The sequence below is a fragment of the Rhineura floridana genome, chromosome 4, assembly GCF_030035675.1.
Source record: "Rhineura floridana isolate rRhiFlo1 chromosome 4, rRhiFlo1.hap2, whole genome shotgun sequence".
Classification (NCBI taxonomy): domain Eukaryota; kingdom Metazoa; phylum Chordata; class Lepidosauria; order Squamata; family Rhineuridae; genus Rhineura; species Rhineura floridana.
In genome coordinates, this window is record NC_084483.1 from 22,621,303 (window position 1) to 22,641,572 (window position 20,270).

Sequence of the window (20,270 nt, forward strand, 5' to 3'; positions counted from 1 at the left end):
CCATGAATTGATATAGGAATATTATACTGGCACTTTAATTTTCAATTCCTTTATTAATCTCTAGCATAAAAATTGTCTTCCACCTGCACTGGAGAGGTCATCTTGGAGGTTTTGGCAATCTCCTTGGGTTCTTACCATCCTGAATAATTTGTTACCATCCGCTAACTGGGCCATATTGCTCACTTGCTTCCAGATTTAGCAGTAAATTAAATTCCACTATCAATCCTTGAAGGACTGCCTGATGACTCTGCAATATCCCTTCTCTTGCTTTGTGAGGTCTGTTTTTATATAACCCAGGAGGGAAAGATTTCTTCTATTCACTTCCTCATCATAACAACATTGTTTGGGGTTTTAGCAGATGGTTAAAAAAAAAAGGGCTGTGATTGAAAGGCAACTCAGATCATACAACATTACTATGTTTTTTGAACATGTATTGCGTTTAATGAACAAACCTAAAACAATGTACCCATGAAACTTAAGTGCAACTTTGTTGCAAGAAATAAAGGTAAATTAAAGAAATCTGAGCAGTTGTATTTTAATAAAAACAAGATTAAGCTTAGATTCAACATGGAAGGCAGGTACTAAGAGAACATCTCTTAGTATAGCATCTCATAAAAGATACAGATGAATAAAAGATATATGATGCAGGAAAGAGAATAAAAACCTTAAACACAGGAATCTTGAAAAGCCATTTGTCCCTCTAAACAAAATTTTGTTGAGTACATGAAAAAATCAGGTAAGTTGCTAACCTCAATGAGTCTGAAAAAGGGGACAATAAATCTTTTCTTCCTTCCAAATTACCATAATTGAAGCTCTCTTTCACAATTTAGGAATTCTTCCATTAATCAAACAGTCAAAATATAAAGCTAGATTTTATAATAGTCTGATGGCAACCCACCAGGATCCAGTGGCTTGGTTTCCTCCCCGCTCCCCATTTCTTCTTTCATGGTCTGTTCAGCATATTCTTTCTTTGACAATTTGACTTTCAGATATACAGTGCTCTTCAAAACTTCAAAGGTTTTTATGTAGGAATGATCTATTCTTTTTACAGGTAGTGCAACATTTTTTTGGGGGGGGTTATGCCAGATTATATATTTAATTTAGGTGAGGTGAGAAATTAAGATTGGTTTTCCTTAATGCAAAAAAAGGAATTTGATGAGGTCAAGACACTGTTTTGTTGTTGTTAACGAAAATCTCAGATCTGAGTGAAATATTTAGAAAATTGAGTTGTTTTATGAAGCTCCCAAGAAGAGAATTTGTTAAGAAATCTTTACTGCAAAATTTCTTTGACAGAGAAGAACCAGATGGTTGATGCATCTGAACTAGAGACTGGATAAATCCTTCAATTCTATATGCAAGAAACTGTCTTAAACAAAGGGTAAGATTTTACAGTGATGGGGAAAAATATGGAAGGAATTATGGGCATGAGTTTGATTTCTCAACTGTTATGGGGAAAAAGCTTTTATTGTAAAAATAATGTCTCAAAACGTTAAGATTTGTCTTATTTTGGAACATAGAACTATAAAAATAATAAAACCACGACTGTTGCTTCCCCAATTAATACCTTTTCTATTATTTTCAAGAACAAAACAGCAACTGAAGTCCAGAGGACCCAACTAGTACAGGAGAGAACATGTTTACTGCTGCAGTTCCATCACCAAAAGCTCTGAAACATAAATTGCAGTTTTGTTGTTTAGCACTGCAAGCTGCACTAAGAATAAAAGGCACAATTACACCCATGCATCTTGTAGACATAACCTGGGTAATTAAAGACTTAAGTGTCTTCGATTTCAGCAGGACATGAGCATACGCGGAACTGCAGTTTTAATGCCTACATATATAATATGCAACAAGCTGCTAAAGTGCACAGTATGTGATTAAGGCACTCATTCTTCATCTTCATCTTCTCTATGACGGAAATTCAGTGTGGTCTGTCCCCTCTCAGGGTCTTGCATTCGAAGGATTCGAATAAGACGACTTGTAGGCAAGGAACTAAATACAAAAGACAATGGCAATTTAATAATAGTTCACTCATGCATTCCTTAGACTTTCATTATGACAATTCTTTACTTGGTATACGACATTTAAAAAATGATACCTAACCTGGCTCTTTAGGCAGGCTTTTGGGGTGGGCTAGGTTTTACTATTATTGCTTCAGATTTTTAAAGTTTAATGTATTTGTACGTTTTATTTTGTATGTCGCCCAGAGTGGCTAGACAACCAGCCAGATGGGCGACTAATAAATTTAATAATAATAATAATAATCACCAATAGTCTGTGTAAACATTATTTAAGTCAAGGTTTTCCATTTTAACCATTTTAAGTGCCTTTTTCCCATTAGTTCTGGTTGCAGCCATGGATCAGTCTTTGAGACTGACCAGATGCTAAGGTTATAGGGTACAAAAACTTTAGTCCAACTATTAGAACCTTTATGTGTCCATTACACATTTTTGAATTAGTCAACTTATAAGCTACTCACAGACCTGGTATCAGAGTAATGGCTATAACATGATATTTTCAGCTGTAGCAGGCATCAGAGGTTTACAGGGATTACTGCTGTCCAACCTTCAAAGCTAGCTGCATAAGAAGCAAACCACTTCCAAGAAAGGTTTTCTATTAGAAGGTTGGACAAATGTCTGCTGGAGATACTTTAGAACTTGGCACAATTTGGTAACTTCTTGTTCATCTGCATATGAGGCATTTGAAAACTGAAACAGACTCCTGAGTATTGTTTTTATTTTAAAAGACTCTTAGAACAATTGTTTTTAGATGGCCTGCATAAGAGCAGGAGGATGAGGTAAATGAGCCACTAGGTCTGTTCCAATCCTGTAAATGATTGGGCATGCCCACCAGAGAACTAGACTCATTTCCTGGCATAACTGATGGGTTAGCATATGGAATCGCATTCTACATCGTCTGTTTAATGGATCCAGGTGCACAGAAGACTCCTAGAATGGTTCCTGCTAATTTAGCAGAACTATGTAGTGAGGCAGTTCTCCATCTATCTGCACCTTCCCCGTCAGCTCTCTCTCAGTAGATAAATTGCACTTGTGCCTGGCCTTTGAGGGGAGGGGGTAGCAGAAGCATGGGAACATTAGCTGCAGCCTCTCCCCTATCTCAGAGCTGGTTTGGAGCTAGCAAGCTAGCTCAGAGTGTAAGTGTGGGATGAGTACTATTCGTAACTGGTAGGGGAACAGGTCCATCTCCTCAGTCATTAAAGGAGAAACCAAGACCAATGTTTCTATTCCTAGCAGTTTGGCACATCCACTGATGGCTTCTGAAGCCTTAGGGCATCAATTAGGTGATTTTCTATGCTGTTGTAATTAGGTTGGGTGAGTTTCTGTGTTCCTTCCAGATGGGGAGAAAGGGCCTCTCCATTAATTCTTGTGGGAATCCTTGTTTGGGAAAAGAAACTCAGAAATTGGGGCTTGAGCGCTTCCTGGTTTCTGATGAGTACACCAGAACCCCAGAGAACCTCTCTTTGGATGCAGAATGGAGAAGGAAGAGGACAGTTCTATTTCCTGTTTGGGGGAAAAAAGACTCCAGAACAGTAGAAGCTTCAACCAGATGTCAACTGCTTATTCCTACCAACAAGCAATCTGCCATATTCTCTGAGCTCTCAAAGCTTCTGACTACTACTCTTTAAAACTTACATGGCTGATCAAAGCTTTGGTGCAAGGCACATGCAAGGAACATGGTGCAACTACCACTCCATTTATTTGCATATCCATCCAATTACAAGCCTCACTTTTCTATAGTTTGTCTTCTGGCTTCCTTATATTTTTTGATGAAGCTATTTCCAGCATAAAAGTATCTAAAGTTTCAATGTAGTGTTTTCATATCTTTTCATGTTAGTTTTAGCATTCCTGTTAACATCACAGCTCATTCTGTAAGCCTTTGAGGTGCAAATATAAGTTAACTATAAGCAGTGTATTTGACACCATTGATACAGTAAGGAATAAAAAAGGGAGGATTTATTAAAATTCCAGATGGTACACATAAGAACAGCCAACGACATCCTAAAAGCTCAAGACTCTTAAGAGATGTTGAATTGCTTCTATCCTTTTGTTTCTACTAGTCAGGATATGCAAAACAGATCACCTCATACTCTGTGGTGTAAGCAAAATAAACTGCCGATAACGCTGAGAATCTGCCATCTTAAGCATCATATCCATTGCGATTCTTCTGTTAACCATGTCCTAAAAAGATACCAAAAATGTGCAATGCGTCATTTTTTATTAATAAATTTTGCTCAAGTTTAACAATACAATTTTGTATCTTAGGCCACAATCCAGAGAGTGAAATCATCATTATGATTTTGTAAACCAATTCCAGAATTACTAATTTACTATATAAATTAATGTAAATGTTGGAAGCACTGAAGTGTAGCGATAGAGTGTTGGGTTTGGATGTGGGAAATCTTGGTTCAAATCTCCACTCATCCATGAAGCAAACTAGGTTGCCTTGGACATGTCATTGTCACAACTTAACCAACCCACACGGTTGCTGTGAGACTAGTATGTAATAATGAAGAGGTCCACGTTTCTTAAAATAGCTTTCTTCTTGGAATTACTCCCAATTTCAAACTGCATCAGAGCTATACAGTTGCTCAAAAAGAGCAACCTGCAAATGTTAATAAGTTACATTTTTATTTTTCAAATTAGGTTTAGGGACAGCTTTTTTTTGCAAAAAATGTGATATAAGATATTACACTATTAAAGGAATATTAAATTATTCTGTTAAAATCATAAGAACAAGAACCCAATATATTCTCTTTCATGTTCCGAATGAAAACAGATAACTGGTTAACAGTTGTATAGATTTATCTAATGAATATCAGAGTAAGTAAATTCAGCAAACTATACCATAAAGACATCAAATTCATCCAAGCATCTGAAAGGAGATTCGGCAATAGACCACAGAGAAAGGATGAAGCAAACTGTAGAGAAGGAACGTTCACCTCCAGATAAAGATTTCATGTCATCTAGAACAGCTTTGTTTCCCTCCCCAGGCTGGACCTTCAGATGTATAAAGAGAGAAAAGTGTAACTGATGTGCAAGTTAACTGAAAAAGACATATCCTGAAGAGACAAGATTTCCCTAATATTAGTGTATACTTACACAAAGTAAAGCGAACAATGGACTTTACCATGAAAGTTGTTCTGTCTGTTTATGAAGAGGATAGCATTCTGCAATGGGTGCCTTCCATCCAGTTCTGGAGTCAGGACTTCCAGAAGTCTTTTTCCTAAAAAGGAAGTTATCTTCCTTTTTTCATGCTAGATGGATGTTGACTCCTGGGTGGGAAGGCAGGGTGCCAGCCAGCTTTTCTGGTGGGCAAGGATCTGAGGAACCTGCTCACTGAGTTATCCAGAGCTTCCTCAACAGAGTACACCATGCGGGTCTAGCAGGGTTTTAGCTCCAACCCTGCTTACAGCAAGTATAAACTTGTCTGTTGAGGTGCTGGACTCTACCTTAAGACTACCTTAAGATCCAGAGTGGGAAAAGGCTAAAATTGTGGGAAGACACCAAAAAAGGAGCAGCTGGGATTTTTTCCCTACTTACTTGTTCTTAGTGGATGCTTCCAGCATCTCCTTCTCCATCATCTCTTTATCTAGGACTGGAATTGCCAGTAGCGCAATATGTTCAGGGGCACTGAAGTTATCCCTTCCTGCCATTTGGTTTGCTAGGAGACTGCACCTATAAGTGTTTTGTCACCATCTGCTGGGTTGGCCAACACAACAACTGCAGCACTGGAGGACTGGAGAAGACCTGCCCTGGGAGTGAGTACCTGAGCATTTGAGTGCTTGCTTGCTCACTCCTGTGGGTTGCTGTCTCTTGAGACAGCTGAAGTCCCTGGTAAGTGCTACAAGGACTGGGACCCCCTGCCTGCCTGAATCCAGAGAGAGGCTGCAGTCAATCTTGCAGCCTCTTGCATCAGCTCCTGGCTATGTCAGGGGATATAAACGCCCAGCTGCCCTTTGGGCAGCGAGTCTGCTACCCCCTGCTATTTTTAAAAAAACCAATCTAGAGGAGATTGGTAGTGGGGAGGGCATATAGCACATGTGTGAGAGGTGAGAGCCAGTGCAGTGAACTGAAAGGTAGGAGAAAGTCACCAGATGACTTCAGGGTGAGAGCCTGCAACTGGCACAAGTCTGGCCCTCCCTGGGTGTGAGAGGGGGCAGTAGATGTGCCCTGTGTGAAATTTACTGAGTGTGTCTGACTGTTCCCAATTCTCTCAGAGGCCTATTGGGACAACTGGTTAAGGTTGGTGGGCTCTTGTGTCCATATTAGGTGTTTAATAGGAGTCTTAGTAAGTTGATTGGTGATACCACCCCAAATTCAGTGATCATGGATGGAGGGAGGTATGGCTATTGGGAGGTGATGAACTATCACCGAAGATAAGCGCAAGGCTATCTACACCTTATTCCTCGTTTCCACCCCTCGTTGCTCATCTGCTATGCCCACGGGCCTATGTGTGTTGTAGTTTAATGCCAGATCAGTACACAATATGACTACACTCATCCATGATCTCATTGTTGCCGATTTGGTGTGCATTACTGAGACCTAGGTGGGTGAGTTGGGAGTAGTTGATCTGACCCAGCTTTGCTCAACTGGATACTCTGTGCAACACCAGCACAGGCTGCAGGGACGGGGGGAGGAGTTGCTGTGATCTACAGAACTTCCACCTCTGTCACCAGGAAACCACTGGCTTGCAGCTGGCTATGAGGGTCTGCACCTGATGTTGGGCCAAGGAGACAGTAAACTAGGGTTGCTGTTGTATACCGTCTACCCCGCTGCCCGGCAGCTTCTCTGACTGAGCTGGCAGAGGCCATCTCCGCAGTGGTATTGGAGGAATCCAGAACGATAGCCTTGGGTGATTTCAATGTCCATGCTGAGACTGACTCTAGTGTTCCTTCTCAGGACTTCAGGGCGTCCATGTTGACCACGGGACTGTCTCAAGTTGTCACCAGACTGACACAAAGAGGAGGGCACACCCTCGACTTAGTTTTTGTTCCAGATGGACGAAGGGGTGATCTGCAGGGGTGGATGTCACCCCACTGGCATGGTCAGACCACTTCCTGGTGAAGTTTAGACTTACGGATCGAATCTTCCCCTGCAGGGGTGGTGGAAAGATTAAGATGGTCTGCCCCTGGAGATTAATGGAATCTACTAGATTCCTGAATGCCCTGGGAGAGTTCCCACTAGATAGAGCAGGTGACCCTGTTGAAGCCCTTGTCACATTGTAGAACAGCAAGGCGCATTGGGCTCTTGACATGGTTGCCCCAAGCACCCTCTCCGGCATTGTGAAGACCAGTTTGCAGCTTGGTACACCAGTGAGCTAAGGGCAATGAAGCAATGAAACAGGCTGGATGATGGCTAAAGCACAAGTGGCGAAAGACGTGCTGTGAGGCTGATTGGGCAAGAGTAAAAAACAACCATGCCTACTGTGCAACAGTGAGGGCAGCAAAGAAGGCCCACTTCTCTGCCACCATCGCATCCTCAAGTAGTCATCCAATGGAGCTCTTCCATATTGTCAGGAGTAAGGTGACATCAACTCCAGGAAATGGAATTTTAGATCCTTTGGAGGACCACTGTGAATTGCTTGCAAGGCACTTTGAGGGTAACGTTGCTTGTCTCTGTAGCAATATTGAAGCTCCATGCACATCTACTGTAGTCCCCAATGAGGTCTCCAGTGCAACATCTGCTGCAACTTCTTGGGAACGGTTTCAGTTGATATGGCCTGACAACATGGACAAGGTGCTTGAGATGATGTGGCCAGCATCATCGACCCTTGTCCTTCTTGGCTTATTAAAGCTTGCCAAGGGGGTTTGACCAAGTGGATCCAGGATGCGGCCAACGTGTCACTGGAGGGAGTGGTTCCAGCCACTCTGAAACAGGTGGTGATAAGACCACTCCTGAACCAATTGGTTTGTGACAACTACTGACCACTCGCAAATATCCCCTTTTTAGGAAGGTGATTGAGAGGGTTGTGGCACAGCAATTGCAAGTACTCTTGGATGAAACAGATGATACTGACCCATGCCAGTCTGAGTTAATGCCTGGTTATGGGACTGAATTGGCCTAGGTCACCCTGATGGATGACCCTTATAGGTCAGGGGGAGTGCGACCCTGTTATTCTTACTTGATCTCTTGGCAGTTTTTGATACCACTGACCATGGTATCCTTCTGGGCCGACTTGGTGAGATCAGTATCAGAGGCACTGTGGTTCCGATCCAATCTCCAGGGTTGTTTTCAGATAATAGCATTGTGCAATTGCCTTTCAGCCCCTTGACAGTTATGCTGTGGGGTGCTGCAGGGTACCATCTTGTCCCCCATGCTGTTTAACATCTATATGAAGCCCTTGGGAGTGGTCATCAGGAGATTTGGGGAGAGATGTCAGCACTACTTTGATGATACACAGCTCTATTTCTCTGTAACATCTGAATCAGGAGGCCGTGCAAGACCTGGACTGCTGTCTGGACTCAGTGGTGGGCTGGATGAGGGCCAATAAACTGAGTCTGAATCCTAGCAAGATGGAGACACTGTGGGTTGGTATTTCCAGAGTTCAGATAATTGGTCAGTTGCCTGCTTTGGAAGGGGTTGTACTCCCTCTGAAAGAGCAGGTCCGTAGTCTGGGGGTGCTCCTGGATCCATCTTTGTCACTAGAGGCCCAGGTGACCTTAGACAGTAGCACTGCCTTTTACCAGCTTTGGCTGGTAAGACAGCTGCGGCCATTTTTGGACAGGGATAACCTGCCCACTGTTGTCCATGCACTGGTAACCTCCAGGCTGGATTACTGTAATGCACTCTATGTGGGGCTACCCTTGTGGGTGTGCGGCGGCGAGACTGCTTGCTGGGGCAATCACCAACAGGTCACCCCACTACTGGATGAATTGCACCAGCTACCTTTTAGCTGCTGGGCTAAGTTCAAGGTTCTAGTTTTGGAGTACAAAGCCCTATACAGCTTGGGAAGAACTTGAAAGAACCTGAAAATACCTGAAAGAACTTCTTACCCTTTATATACCCAGTTGATCACTACGCTCTGCAGGTGAGGGCCTCCTGCAGATACCATTTTATCAGGAGGTACATTCCGCACAACATAGGAAGTGGACCTTTAGTGTAGTGACACCTTAAATATTAGACAGGCACCATCTCGGTTATCTTTTTGGTGCCTACTGATGACCTTCCTCTGTCAACAAGCCTTTTAAGTAGAGACCTTATCCCAGTCTGCATCTGTGTTGGAACTGCTTTTTAATAAGTTTTAAAACTCTTTTTTAAAAAAGATGTTTTTAAAGCTGTTTTAATATGTTTTTAAGGATGTTTTGTTTTAATATGTTTTAAAGTCTGTTTTTATGATATTTTAGAGTGTTTTTAGTGCTTTTGTTTGCTGCCCTGGGCTCCTACTGGGAGGAAGGGTGGGCTATAAATCAAATAAATAAATAATAACTAATAACTGCATCAGTCAAGGTGGTAGGATTCCCTATGTATGGGAAGAACCACCTCTAAGGGAGCACAAATCTTTGGCTTTGCATACGACTCTCTGTGGCCTCTTGGCTGGCTTTGGGTTCTGCAGCACCTGCATGCTGCTGGCTGTTGGGCACAGTGTCTTTTGGGCCCTGTCCCTAAAAGCCTAACTCTAACACAATTAGGTGGAAGAGGAAAACAGATGAGAGAAATCCCTAGGGGGAAAAAATGACTGAGGATGTGAAACCACAAGTATACCTGATCATTCAGCAGAGGTAAGATAAAAACAAGGAAGCGAGCCCTTCTCCACAGGGCAGACAGAAGAAGCTTCTAGAAATCCCAATTCCATAAGTGAATGGAAATCACCACCAGTGATCTGGGTTGGAAATTTTTCCAGTACTTTGTTTTTCTGTGGAAAACGTTCTCTTTCCTAAGTTCATTAGGAACTATAAATGAATGGCAATAGCAAGTACAATATTAAGCACGTTTGACAGTTACAAAGCTTTTAGCCTTGCTTACTAAGTGCAAGTAAAATTAGATCTTATTCTCTAGATTACTCTAGGGCATCAGAAAATTTTCCAATTCAAAGTTTTCCACAAAACTCACATCACTGATCGCAACTTATCTCAGTATGGCCTCCTCCACTGCAAGAATACAAGTAGCCAACAATCACAAAATCAAGTTGAAACAAGTAGTTCATTTAAAGACTATCTTTAAACAAAGTGTTCATACTTAATTTTGGTGTAGTTTAAAATAAAACATGCTTCATGAAACAAAATAATGCATTCTATATCAACTAAACAGGTTAGTAATATGGTGATATTGCTACAAGCCCACAAAAATGAATGATATTCTTACAGTGACAGTGTTTCATGAATTTTACCAAACATGTAATAGTGGGCAACCACATGAAAATGATGCTGCACTAAGTAGCTATAAAATTCCAACATTCTAAGAAAGTAGAAAACATGTCATTTCTGCCTCTTTTCTGTAAAACTAATTCAATACAGCCAAACAATCTCTCTCAGAATTATGAGGACACCTTGAGGTTAACAACTATTTTCCACACGAAGTGACAGCACTGTACCTCTATAAATACATCCATGATCAATTCAAGTTAAGTTCAGCTAAAATATGATCTGTATTACGTTTTAATGGGTACTGTGTAATGTATTTTGATATGTGAATTTTAACACATTTGATGTGGGATGTTTTCTGCCTGGTCCAGTGAAACTAGTTAACTGTTGCATGGGGCCTTAACTGACAGCTGTGAGTTATAAATCCCGGTATGCAAAAGAAGCATAGTTAAGTATGTATATTTCAATTGGTGGCTGCAGATGTAGGATTTTCCATTAGACAGTGTGACTGGCTGGGGTAGGACTTGATGGGCCAGAAGAAGTGTGCATATGGCTGGGGGCTGGTCAGCAGAGTGACTCAGTTGGAAACTTGGAGTTGTCGGTTCTTCTGGAAGTAGCCAGAAGGCAACGACAACTGGGGGAAAAGACCTGAAAGGCAGGTAGAGTGGCTTGGTGGCTGAAGACTTGCTGGGGGTAGCTGAATCACTTGGCTTAGGCTGAAGAGACGAGGAGAACCTGTCTGTAGTGAGAAGCAGCTTGGAATGTTGGTCTCTCTGGGAGTGACTGGCAGGAGCACCAGAGGGAAGATCTCCCAGGCTGCACAGCAAGAGAAATCTGTGCTTCCAGCAGAATAGTGTTTCTTAACAGATTGTGTATGTATGCCATGTTTTCCTTTCTCTGAATAATTCTCTTACAGATTAATTGGGAAATAGAGAGCCTGTGTAGTGTAGTGGTTAAGGTGTTGGACTACAACTTGGGAGACCAGGGTTCAAATCCCCACGCAGCCATGAAGCGCACTGGGTGACCTTGGGCCAGTCACTGCCTCTCAGCCTCAGAGGGAGGCAATGGTAAACCCCCTCTGAATACCGCTTACCATGAAAACCATGTTCATAGGGTCGCCATAAGTCAAAATCGACTTGAAGGCAGTCCATTTCCATAGAACAGGAACTGTGGAACTAGTAATCATTATATCTTATGTGTGTTCAGGAATGAAAGTACAGAAGAAAAAGTTGCATTGTTCAGGTTTACTTGGTTGCCCACAGGAGACCAAATAGGAACAGAGTTCTTAATCTGCAGACATTATCCAATATAAGCACTCTTTAAAAATTAACACACGAACACTGGACCTGCTCATTTCAGGAGTGCTTAAAGTGTCATCATTTATCCAGCCAGCACTTTTGTGTCACAAACCTCCTGATGTTTGTATGCTTCTTCGATCAATCAAGAACCAGCAAATTAAGATAATGACTTAAGTCTGGATGCAAGCACAAGCAGAACAGACTTCTGCTCATTTAATAGGACCACCTTCCTTTCCTCCCCCATACGTGCCCCCAAACTCTGCTGCACTGAGGGACCCTCCATAGCAGATGGGGGGACACGGGGGAAGTCCTGTTGCACAAGTGAAAGTCTGCCTGTGTGATGCTGGATTTCACTCTCAGCGGATTTCTCACTCTCCTTTGGAAGGAGAGCTTCCAAATGAACACCTTCACTTTACATTTTCCTTGCCCTGAGGCATGAACTCTGAATACCTGTTTACAGCTGCCTCAAGAGAAAACAGCCTTGAAACTGCTTTCGTATGACTTTTGAATACTTTCTTTATGGCTACTGTGTGTGAGAGAGAGAGAGACAGACAGACAGACCAGCCATGGCAGCAAAAAGAGTTGTGGCCTGAGGTCTAGCAAACTCAAATTAAAAAGTGGGGAAGGAACAAAAGAAGATGTATGGATGTTCACCTGTAAAGCCTTGCAGAACTTTGCTGTAAATAGGTGACACGGCAAAAAGAAAAAATGTTTCATCTTTGGTCACAGAATCTGTGAAGGAAACCAGCAATGAAAGGCTCCAAAGCAAATATGCCCAAGTTTCTTTAAAATTTGTTCCTTTCAAGTTACATCACTTTTTTAAAAAAAAGTCAATTTCCCCACTCCCCCCTGCTTTTAGGTTATTCTCCTTTTAAGATTTGTGATCCAAGATTCCCCCCTCCCCAATATTTTCTAATATCTGGGATCAGAGATCCAATCCTCCCTCACAACCAATGAAAATGGTTTTGAAATACTGGTACATAAGTAACATGTATGAGAAGCACCACTGGCATAAACCTTTGATCAGCTATCAAATAATACACAGCAACTCACAAGAAAATGCAAAATTACTTACAGTAATTGAAAGCTTTTCATTCTTGTGGTCAAATTCTATTTTTCCAGAATATAATCGTTGACTTAACAAAGAGTTAAAATAGTATTTGCATCGCATAGTAAGGAACCTTCAGAAAGAAAACATTATAAATATAGGTGTAAGTTAAAATATACTCAGTTGAATCTTAAAAAGACAGAGGCACTATGAATACGTTATTCTCATCTCTATGTATGGATGTGAAAGTTGGACAGTGAAAAAAGTGGATAAGAGAAAAATCAACTCATTTGAAATATGGTGTTGGAGGAGAGCTTCGCATATACCATGGACTGCAAAAGAGACAATTAATTGGATGTTAAAACAAATTAAACCAGAACTATCACTAGAAGATAAAATGATGAAACTAAGGTTATCATACTTTGGACACATCACGAGAAGACATGATTCACTAGAAAAGACAATAATGTTGAGAAAAACAGAAGAGGAAGGCCAAACAAGAGATGGATTGATTCCAGAAAGGAAGCCACAGACCTGAACTTACAAGATCTGAACAGGGTGGTTTACAACAGAAGCTATTGGAGGTCACTGATTCATAGGGTTGCCATAAGTTGTAATTGAATGTGAAGGTACATAACACACACACGGCTGGAAATTAGGTGTTTTAGATGGGGTTGCGCTTCCCTTGAAGGAGCACATACTTGATTTGGAGGGACTCCTGAATCCAACATTGTTACTAGAATCCCAGGTGGCCTCAATGGTGCAGATTGCCTTTTTTCCAGCTTTTGCTCAGAGACCATCTTGCCAGTGACCCTCTGATAACTTTACAGATTGATTACTATAATGTTTTATGAGGACTGCCCCTGAAGACAATTCATAACTTTCAGTTTGGTCACAATACTGGTGCCAGAATTTAAACTGGTTCAGGGTGTCCTTCTAGGACCCTGTCACAAATTTTAACCTGTACAATGTCCTCAAATTTCAGCCAATTAGCAATTACTGTTTTCCTTCCGGAAAAAACCCTGCTGGGATCCAAAAATACCCTAGCAAAGCCCTGGGGGCAAACTTTTTTTTATTGTGTAATTTGCACATGAGTAGATTTACAGGGTTATCCTTCTAGGACATTGTTACAAGCTGTCATCCGTACCATGTCCCCAAATTTCAGCCAGTTACCACTAACTATTTTCCTTCTGGAAAAAAAAACCCCACACTGGGGTCCAAAATACACACAAAGAAGGAGCCAATGTATACTGCTGAGAAAAAATCAACTTCCTCTGAATAAATGTTTTTTGGCTCAAAGCGCTTTGCTGTTGTCAAACGTGTTTGTGCTGACAACACAAACAAACATGGTCTCTGAAGAACACAGTTGATCCATCCTTCCACTGGAAATCTCACTGGGATACAACTACAGCAGGGCCCCACTCATATGGCGGGTTACGGTCCAGACCTCCGCCTAAAAGCGAAACCTGGCAAAAAGCGGAACTCCGTCGATAAAATGGCACCTGATGCCCAAAAAACGCCGTAAAAACGGAACAAGCGCCGTATGAGTGGGGCCTTAGTCTAATTACTCTAATCGAAAGCTGCCATATTAGCGGGCCGCCAAAAAGTGGGGCCCTACTGTATACCCCAAAGATGGCCAATGTGATTTTTTTTAACAGTCTGGATTAAGATTAAAACCTCTACAATGCTCCACAACTTCCACAGAAACCCAGCAGCACAGACACAGACAGGGCTATTAGCCACATGAATTTAATAATAATAATAATAATAATAATAATAATAATAATAATAATAATAATAAACTTTATTTCTACCCCGCCCTTTTCCCAATAGGACTCAGAGAGGCTTACAACTAAAAACAACACCATTAAAACATAGAGAGTATATTATTAAAAAAGAATTAAATATGAGAAAAATTAAAACCGTAAAATATAGGTTAAAAACAGCAGACAATTTAGAATAATAAAATCATATAATGTAATCACCAAACACTTAATCCTGGTCGTTCTCTATCCCAAATGCCCGTTGAAATAAAACAGTCTTTACTTGTCGCCGGAAAGACAGCAAGGAGGGAGCTGATTGCACCTCACTCGGAAGGGAGTTCCACAGCCTAGGGGCGGCCACCGAAAAGGCCCTATCTCGTGTCTGCGTCATATGTGCTTGCAAAGGTGTGGGGGACCTGAGCCGTATAGGGCTTTGTAGGTCAAAACCAGCACTTTGAATTGTGACCGGAAACAAATTGGCAGCCAGTGGAGCTGTTGTAACAGGGGGGTTGTATGGTCCCTGTAACCAGCCCCGGTTAGCACTCTGGCTGCAGCTCTTTGTACCAATTTAAGTTTCTGAACAGTCTTCAAAGGCAGCCCCACGTAGAGAGCGTTACAGTAGTCTAAGCGGGATGTAACCAAGGCATGCATCACCCTAGTCAGATCAGGTAGCTCCAGGAACGGGCGCAGCTGGCGCACCAGTTTTAATTGGGCAAATGCGCTCCTGGATACAGCAGCAATCTGGGCCTCCAAATTCAAAGCTGAGTCCAGGAGTACACCCAAACTGCGAACCTGAGACTTCAGGGGGAGTGCGACCCCATCCAGCACCAGTTGAATCCCTATTCCCTGATCTGCCCTCCGAATGACCAGGAGTACCTCTGTTTTGTCAGGATTTAATCTCAACTTGTTTGCCCTCATCCAGTCCATCACTGATGCCAGACACTGGTTTAGGGCCTGTACGGCTTCCTTGGCTTCAGGTGGAAAAGAGAAATAAAGTTGAGTGTCATCGGCATACTGATGGCACCGAACTCCAAAACCCCAGACAACCTCTCCCAGCGGTTTCATGTAGATGTTAAATAACATGGGGGACAAAACGGAACCCTGAGGGACCCCATAGGTCAATGGCCAGGGGGTCGAGCAGCAGTCCCCCAGTACCACCTTCTGGGTTCGGTCCTCCAGGAAGGACTGGAGCCACTGTAACACAGTGCCCCCAAATCCCATCTTGGCAAGGCGGCCCAGAAGGATACCATGATCGATGGTATCGAAAGCCGCTGAGAGGTCCAGTAGAACCAACACACTCCTCCTGTCCAGTTCTCTGTGTAGGTCATCCACCAAGGCGACCAAAGCAGTCTCTGTCCCATAGCCAGGCCTGAAACCAGATTGTACCCCCCATTTGTACCTTTGGGACAAATGGCTGAATAACATTTTAAATGCTATATTCTATTTATTTATGAATCATCTTTTACATATGTGTCAATGTGATTTACAAAGATATAAAACAGCTAAAAAGATTTTTAAAAAGAACAAAAACACAAATGTCTTCAATTGTTTATGAAAGGTACAGAAAATGGGCACATGTCACATCTCAAGAGGAATGCTGTTCTGCTCCCAAATGAGGTATGATCTGTCTCACTCAAGCTCTTCTTGGATATATTCTATACTGGGGGCAGGGAGAGGTAGGAAACAGGGCTCCTAGCATATTTTAAGGTACATGGTTTGTCCAAATGGCTCAGCACTTACAAAGAATACCTTAACAATGCACTTTTTCCTTTACTTACAAATAAGCCAGTAAACATATGACATCACGCCCACCTTCTGAAATGCAGATATGTTTTGTATCTCTGAATCATCACCTCATCCAATAGTTTAATAAACTTCTTCAAACTCTTGACTTCACTCTCTGCCTTCTGATATTTTTCTTTTGCTTCCTGAAGCTGCCTGCACATCAATAAAAGGTGTTAAAACCAAGAAGGATTAATTAGCTGAAGATTATGACTTGGATTCCAAGTTAAATTAATCACAGAAGGAAAGTTTCCTCATCCCTTCCTCCCCCCCCCCCATGGCAGGCACCTATGCCCCCCAAACCTTTCTGGGGAGTAAGTCAGGAGTCTCTTGTGAACCATGTGGCATGAGGTGGGGTAGGGGCTGCGGAGATGGGAGAAATTGCCTCAAAGTGGGCAGAGGTTTGCCCAGTCTCTGTCTCTCTCTCTCTCACTCTCACTCTCTCTCATATAATACTAGCATTTGGGTGCTCGAAGAACATTGATTGTTGGTAGATTCACAACAGAAAAAATACTGTCATCACAAAAAGCACTATTACTGCCAGAAATAAGATAGGCATTTGCTTACATGGCTTTAAAAGGGGACTAGACAAATTCATGGAGGATAGGTCTACAACAGCATGTGTCATACAGCAAAATAGAGCCTCGTGTTCAAGGCAGGAGCGCTTATGTTGATCATTTGTTTTCTCTCCAGAAATGGCAGAAGCTACTGAGTTTTAATAGAGAGCCGGTGTGGTGTAGTGGTTAAGGTGTTGGACTACGACCTGGGAGACCAGGGTTCGAATCCCCACATAGCCATGAAGCTCACTGGGTGACCTTGGGCCAGTCACTGCCTCTCAGCCTCATGAAAACCCTATTCATAGGGTCGCCATAAGTCGGAAGCGACTTGAAGGGAGTACATTGACATTGACTGAGTTAATAAAGCAATCATGAAATAAAATTATTACTAGGAGAATATTGAGAATACAAGTGAGTGGGTCACATTAAAACTAAAAGAAAGGAAAACAGAGTTTTAGTTTGTATCCGGAAGCCAGCAGAGTAGACAGTCACAAGAAGGGAGTTCCACAAAACAAGGGTGGCAGTGGTAGTGATGGTGATTCTTGTAGAGGGAGAAAGACCAAGAAGCCATCAGGGCATGGTCCAGTAAGACTATTCCCTTCCACTGGGACATCTTATGATTAACTGCCCAGTGAGAAGGATCCTGATTATGATGTTAATTGTTTTTTCTATTTTTTAAATAAAATATAGCTTATATTATTTGGAAAAAAGTTGGATTTGTATCCTGAAAGGCAGCAGGATATGAATAACTGAAATAAACAAATGTGTAACCACTGAGATGGCCCTATCCGTTAGCCACAGACATCATTTCAGAAGTTGGAGACAATCCAGAGCCAGAACTCCAATCCGAGACATTTATATGGGAGCTGTAAGACTTTCAGATACTCTCGCCTCAGAGCATTTATACATCAGGGCCAGCATGTTGAATTTTGTGCCAGAAGTACTGGCAAGGTATGTTTCCTCCTATCATGTCAGCCAACTGCCTTGTAGTTGTTTTTAGTCTCTGGAAAGTGCCCTTTTGTCCTCATCCAGCTTTATATTGGAAAATTAAGTTGCATCTACACTGCAGTTTCCAACCATTCTAACAATGTTCAGCAAGAAAAAAAGCAGCCCCCTTTATCTGCTTTATTTTATATCTGGGGAATCAAGAAATGAATGCCAAGTATATACCTCCAAAACACACACACAAAAGAAGCATTACATTTACCTTATTATTTCTTCTCTGTCTCCAGTACGGTCTCTTTCTGAATTGATCTTTTCTCTTAACCGATTCATTTCTGTATCAAGGCTCTTATAAGTTCGATTAACTTCTATTCGCTCTGGATGAATTTCTGATGCCTTAGCAATCATTTCCTAATGAAAGAGTTAAAATGCATCAAGAAATAAATTTAATTAAGCCTATGTATATTTTGCTTGAAAACAGTGTTAATATAAAGTTCTACATCATTTTATTTCTACAGGTTCAATCTGACAATCACAGGGGCTTTTTCCCCCCCTGTAGATCTCTGTGTTACTTAATAAGAAACCATTCTTAACATTTTACAGTGTTCAAAACAGCTCAAATATCCTGTATCAGCAATCAGAGCAACTCTGCACAATGACTCAGAATCATCCGCAAAGAGAAGAGGTGAGGAACCTTCCCTTCCTTGAGGCCCTCGTTACCCTTGGGGAGGGGGCACATGCTAGCACTGGATGGGGTCTAGAGCAGCTCTACACAGGTGTGTGCTCTCTCTTTCACACATGCACACAAACTATTCCTTCTCCCCTGCACAGCACTTAGGCTGAAAAAGCTCCAGGTTCCATTGACACCAAGGGAGGAGTGGATTCTCGAGGCTGGATGTGGAGGTCCACAGGCTGGAGGTTTCCACCCCTGCCATAGGGGCTTGTCTAAAGGGCACCTAGTAAATTTGTAGCTGAGCTGATATTTGTATTGGGGATCTCTTGGTTTGTATCTTACAGTTACACTATTAGCTACTACAGTCACTCTCTCTACTACATCATTAAATGTTCAAATGAATAAATTAAAATGTGTCTGTTTATCTTCACTAGAGAAACTAGTCAAAATAATTAGCCAAAAATACCTACACAATGCAATCTCATTGTCTTAAGGTTCAGCCATACGTGATGTTGCTGAAGATTTTTTTTTAACGGGATGTTCATTTATAAAAATATTTAATGACTGTTTTCATACAAAATCCCAAAGCGGTGTACAACAAGAATGACAAAAGAGATAAAGGACCATTAAAACAATTTGGATTTATTATAAAAATGACAGGTTCGTCTTAAAAGCTTAAACCACTGAAAAGGCCTGTTGACACAAAAACGTGTTCAACAGAAGTCTGATGGTTAGAAGTGAGATTTGGCTGGAGGAGTATTCTACAGAATGAGACCGACGGTACTAAATCCCCAAATTCTGGTTAAAGCCAGTTTTGCTGGGTCACACTAAATGTGCATCTGAATAGCACTGTCTTCAACAATGGTCAGCCAGATGCTCCTGGAGGAAACCTAAGAACTCCATCCTTTGTTGATTTGTTCCTATTATCTAGAAGTTTCTCTGAATATGGATGTTCTGTTATTGGTTGTTATGGCTAACAGCCAGTGAAATACTTTGCATGATTTTGTCTAAATCTCAAGCCACCTGAACTAGTGCTGATCACATTTTATGGCAAACCATTTCAAATGCTGCATGAAGAAATATAACAACATAAGAAGAGCTCTGCTGGATCAGACTAAAAGGTCCATCTAGTCCAGCATCCTGTTTCCAGTGGCCAAACAAATGCCTACAGGAAGCCCATAAGCAATAAACCAAGGCAATAAAACGATTGGCAATTGATTTCATGGGACTGCTCCACTCTTAATTATCCTGTCAGAACAGAACATGCTAGAAATCTGGTTAGAATAAAGACTTTTTACAGAAATTCATGAAGAATCTTTCTTAAGATAAACAAGATTCAATCTCTCACACACTATGTGTTGTGTACGCTTTGTCTACCTTCTCTTATTGAAATGTTTCCTCTAGCCTGAGTGAAAGAGATTTTGTCATGAAGCTGAAGAACACAGGCTATATTTGGCCAATCTGTGGCCTATTAGTGTAGGGGGGAGCCCTTGAAAAGTTGCTATTCCTCGGGAATACAGTGGGGAAAACCACGACTCTGTTTCAATATAAAGGCTTCAGAGCCCCTGTGATAACAATAATCAGTAGACCAATATTTCATTGCAGACCTATTTTAAAAACAACTAGCTCTCACAATAACCAAGTGGCAAGCAATTTCATACTACCAATTCAAATCATTGCCCAGCACTGATTGGCCACACCTCCTACTTACATTAGTGGTGACCTGGGACACCCAGGAAGCCACTTGTCCATAAACCTGACAAATGAAAGGGGAAATGCCCAAACAGCATATGGGAAATGCATTATGGAAAACATCCCAAGAGCCATGTCTTATTAGCCTATGCTAATGAAAATCAGCTCCACAGAAATGTAGAGATGAGTAAATG

The 20,270-nt window shown here is 41.7% G+C and overlaps 1 protein-coding gene across 7 annotated transcripts in view; it reads right to left on the bottom strand.

Moving 5' to 3' along the window:
• Nucleotides 1-445: 445 nt before the first annotated feature.
• SMC6 (structural maintenance of chromosomes 6) overlaps nt 446-20,270 on the bottom strand; it is a 104,192-nt gene continuing 84,367 nt past the window's right edge. For 5 of the 7 annotated variants that reach the window (XM_061622637.1, XM_061622634.1, XM_061622636.1 and 2 more), the window contains 6 exons: nt 17,977-18,122; nt 16,243-16,368; nt 12,695-12,800; nt 4,866-5,018; nt 4,102-4,199; nt 447-1,992 (listed from right to left, as the gene is read on the bottom strand). In XM_061622637.1, coding sequence (XP_061478621.1) covers nt 1,887-1,992; nt 4,102-4,199; nt 4,866-5,018; nt 12,695-12,800; nt 16,243-16,368; nt 17,977-18,122 — 735 coding nt within the window. In that variant the 3' untranslated portion in view covers nt 447-1,886. Of the gene's footprint in view, nt 1,993-4,101; nt 4,200-4,865; nt 5,019-9,728; nt 9,911-12,694; nt 12,801-16,242; nt 16,369-17,976; nt 18,123-20,270 lie in introns of those variants that run through there. The other 2 variants (XM_061622640.1, XM_061622641.1) reach the window with 2 other exon arrangements.